Source organism: Nicotiana sylvestris, chromosome 5, assembly GCF_000393655.2.
Source record: "Nicotiana sylvestris chromosome 5, ASM39365v2, whole genome shotgun sequence".
Taxonomy (NCBI): Eukaryota; Viridiplantae; Streptophyta; class Magnoliopsida; order Solanales; family Solanaceae; genus Nicotiana; species Nicotiana sylvestris.
In genome coordinates this window covers 95,618,630-95,622,550 of record NC_091061.1, presented here as the reverse complement: position 1 = coordinate 95,622,550, position 3,921 = coordinate 95,618,630, and the positions used below count along the sequence as shown (strand labels likewise).

The 3,921-nt window shown below is 44.4% G+C and overlaps 1 protein-coding gene across 1 annotated transcript; it reads right to left on the bottom strand.

Moving 5' to 3' along the window:
- Window positions 1-673: 673 nt before the first annotated feature.
- LOC138869006 (uncharacterized) lies at window positions 674-2,983 on the bottom strand. Its single transcript, XM_070146592.1, has 5 exons — window positions 2,863-2,983; window positions 2,050-2,189; window positions 1,285-1,443; window positions 889-1,173; window positions 674-796 (listed from the first exon to the last, which is right to left on the bottom strand). The coding sequence occupies exons 1-5, from the start codon at window positions 2,981-2,983 to the stop codon at window positions 674-676; spliced, it is 828 nt and encodes a 275-aa protein (XP_070002693.1).
- Window positions 2,984-3,921: the final 938 nt, after the last annotated feature.

Below are 3,921 nucleotides of genomic sequence, written 5' to 3'. Positions count from 1 at the left end.
GACTGTATATAAATCCTTAGGGCTATCTTTATTTCAAATTCAAACAATTTTTCACTCAAGGGCTACCCGAGTTCGAGCAAACTCTCACTCGAGGACTTTTTGTAAAAGCCTAAGGGCTATCCTTATTTTCAGATGATCAAGCAAACACTCCCGGTTGCTAAGTACAAAGGCTACCTGAGTTCGAGAAAATTCTCACTCGAGGACAATCAACGAGGCCCAAAAAGGCTAGCTTTATTTCAAAAATCGAGGCCCAACTCTCACTCAACTCGGACTCAGAAGTCCCGGTGGCCTAAGTTCAATTCAAATCAATACAATCTTAGTCAGAGGGATAACAAAGGACTTTAGGAAGCATCATATTAGTCAATTAAAATCATAGGGGTTTATTATGTTCCGGGTCCAGTATTCGGACTAGTCGTTAGTCATACACTTGAATTTTTCACAAACAAAGGCAGAATGAGGCTCAACTCAAATCGAAGGCGAAATGAAGAAATTATTATATTGATAAAAGATGTCTACAAAGCCCATGAGGGGCCCTTACACAGAAACAAAGGAAAACCTAATCTATCACCGAGGTCATTTGATCAGACTGAGCTCCCTTAGAAGTTGTGTCTTCAACGGTTTGGCCCTCTAGACCCAGAACATCAACGGCCTCCTCCCCTTCGGGGACTTCACCTTAATCTTCATCATCTAAGCCGCTGGTTGTACTACTTGCTGAACCATCGTCGGAAGAAAGAAGACATGCCGATTCTTCCTCTAGAGCTTTCACCCTCTTGATCTCAGCAGGCAAATCGATGCCCTTGCATGTACATCCTCTAGAGCTTGCCTCTGAGATCTTAATAAGGCATGCTTCAGGGCTCGGGTTAGTTCAAGCTCGGCCTCTTTAGATACCTTCTTGGATTGAGCATTTGCAGCAGCAACATCTTCTCGGTATGAGGTCATGAGTGCATCCATTTCAGACTTGGCTATAGATAGCACGGCGAATGATTCTGCATGGAGATCCTTATACTTGCTACTATCTTCCTTTACAACCTGAAGATGGTGCTCAATCGAGGTCAACTTCCCTTGGAGGGTATCCCTCTCGGAGGTTATCTCATCCACACGTTGCTTGAGTCCGAGAATCTCAATATCCCTGGCTCTGAACCCCTCCCTTATCAGGGCATCTTTCTTCTCAAGCTGCAAAAATAAACCCGAAGGTGGTAAATGATAAAGTCGGAGAAGCATGAAGATAAAAACATATGAAGACTGTGGTACCTACTCAGCAAGATCGGTCCTCTCTCGAGACACCGTCTCTAAACAAGCCCGAAGGCCATGGAGTTCTTCCTCCTTTTTGGTAAAAAGAGCTCTGAGCTCGTCAACCTCTGATGAGAGCCTCCTACACTCTTCCACACAGTGGGTCAACTCAGCTTGGGACTTAGCAAATGTCTGATTGTAAAGCAATATAGCCTAAAAGCGTGAAAACAAAATTAAGAAGATGAAGATCGAAGCTCAGAGCATAGTCGATGGAAGGTTACATGTTTGCAGAGACTCTCGGCTTTCTCGAAAACGAGCAAGGCATTAAGCTCGGGGTTTCCTTCGATCCAAGTGAAGAATCCTTCAAACACGTAATTTTCCCAAGGGACACCCCTGCATCGGAAGTCTCTCTATTACGGGCATCCCGTGTCTCCCTCGGAGGAAATGCCATACCTGGTGGAGAATCACCCACATCAATAACCCCGGCTGGATCGATAAGATCCTTCTCTTGCCTACGAGGAGCCTCAGAACTGGGCTCCTCTAACTCATCTACTGAATGCTCCTAGGCTCGAGGAATGTTTTGTCGTCGACCGGCTCAGGAACCCCATTTGATCGACCCTTGAGAGCCTCTTCGACATGATGTGGGATAACATCACCAACTTCTGGTTTAAAATCCTTTGGCTTAACAACCATCGGCTCAGCAAGGTTCGAAGTAGTCACGCTTCCCTTTCCCCCGTGTGCTAACAGGGATTCCTCTTTCTCTTCGCCCCCGGCTCGGGAGCTCTCTGCTACTTCTGAAGTTAAGGTTGTTCAATGGACCTTGGGCTTTTGAACATTAGCCTTCTTCGGCTTCGAGGACTCAGCTGGTGATTTATTCTTTCTCGTTTTCTCCTTAGCAGGCTTCGGGGTATCTGCTTCCCTAGGTGGGGGTTCCCTCTTCAAAACGGCCTCTCCAAGGCCTGCATAAGCGCAAAGGGTGGGATTAATATCAAGAGATACCTTCTTTAAGGAGCTCAAGTATGGTAGAAATAAAAACTCACCATAGTTTTTGCCCTCCAAATGTGACTTAGCTAGATCACGCCACACACGCTTCACATATGGGGATTGTCAAATCGAGTTGTCGGACCCAGCCCGAGAGATCATTGATAGAAACGGGGTACCACTCGACATCATCATCATCAAAGGGAGTTAGTTCAAAGGCAAGAAAAGATATCCGATTAGATAAACATGTTTACCTACGTTTCTTATTCCATTCCTCAGGGAATGGAATTTTCTCGGCGGAGATCAGATACGAGGTCTTGACTAGGACAAAGCGGATCATCCACCCTCAATCCTTGTCCTCGTCAATGGTAGCAAAAAAGGCCTTCGAGGATTGACGTTTTAACTTAATCAAGCCACCTCGATAAAGTCGGGGGCTAAACAATCTAATTAGCTGATCAAGGGTAAAAGACATCCCCTCAACCATGTTCGAGAAATGCCTAATCAGGTAAACAATGAGCCAAAATGATGGATAGATTTGTCCCAGCGTCACCCGGTATTGTCTGCAGAAATCGAGGATCACTAGGTCTATCAGTGGCAAAGAGGCTTCTACTAGGCCCAAGGTGAAAGGATATGTGTATACACTAAGGAAACCAAATTTGTGTTTGTTTATGTCTTCTTCACGTGAAGGAATCTCTACGTGCACCACCTTCCCCCAATGGCAGTCGACCTTCACTTTATCAGTTTCAGTTATTAGGATGATGTATCGAGACATAGGTTCGCATCGTCCCGGAATAGAGGATGGTTTTTTGTCTTGGAAATCAGAAGATGTTTCACAACGCCCAGGAATGCACTCCTCAATATGAGGTGTTACTACCGTTTTGCTCTTAGACGAGCGTGATGACGAAGGAACTTACTCCTTTTGGGGAATAGTTTTAGAGGTTTTTACCATTCTTGCTATAAAATTTCAGAAGGAGAGGAAGAAATCGGTTCAGAGATGAACACAAGAAAGAAGTAAGAAGAGTTGTTGAAAGTTCGGAGATATAATGAAGAGTAAGGAGTAAAGGATTGGAGTATTTATATGGGCCAGTACTGCGCGTTGGGGAAAGCCAAAGGATGGACAACTGTCATAATCAATTCGAGGCTTTTTGAAAAACAGTGCAAACGTGACTTTTGAACATCCCCTTTTGTCGCACCAGTCGGTTACATAACATGACTGACATAATGAATAGTTGAAGAATTCAAATCGTTACTTGTTATTTCATTCCAAGAAACCCGGGGACTATCTGTGTGCGGTTGATACCAGGGGGCTTGATAACAAGGCCTTTATGGAATATTAGGCCCAATCTCGAGAGGCTCGGAGTAAATACTAAAGTTTGACCCTGAAATGCATGCTTCGAGAAAGAATGTCGAAGGCTCATCGCAGCCTACCTCGAGGCAGTATAAAATTGATGACTGTCATGGAAAGGCAGGAAAACTCCAAAGGACGCGTGGTTAGAGCTGATAAGGTCTGCAAAGATAGTACAAGTCTATTACACATCTGTACCAATAGAATTTCTCTGTCATGATTAGACTTGTACTGTGTTGGGATTCACCCCTCCTATATAAAGGGGACCCAAACATTCTAGCAAGGCAACTTTCTTTTACTTGGCAACACACATGAATATTGAATACAGTAGAACATTCTCCACTTTCTTTCCTAAATGTGCTCAA

Coding starts and splice junctions, on each gene's coding strand:
- LOC138869006 (XM_070146592.1), bottom strand. CDS start 2,983: ATGTCTCGATACATCATCCTAATAACTGAAACTGATAAAGTGAAGGTC. Junction 2,190..2,862: donor CATAAACAAACACAAATTTG/GTTTCCTTAGTG, acceptor GCGCTTATGCAG/GCCTTGGAGAGGCCGTTTTG. Junction 1,444..2,049: donor CTAATGTTCAAAAGCCCAAG/GTCCATTGAACA, acceptor TCACGCTTTTAG/GCTATATTGCTTTACAATCA.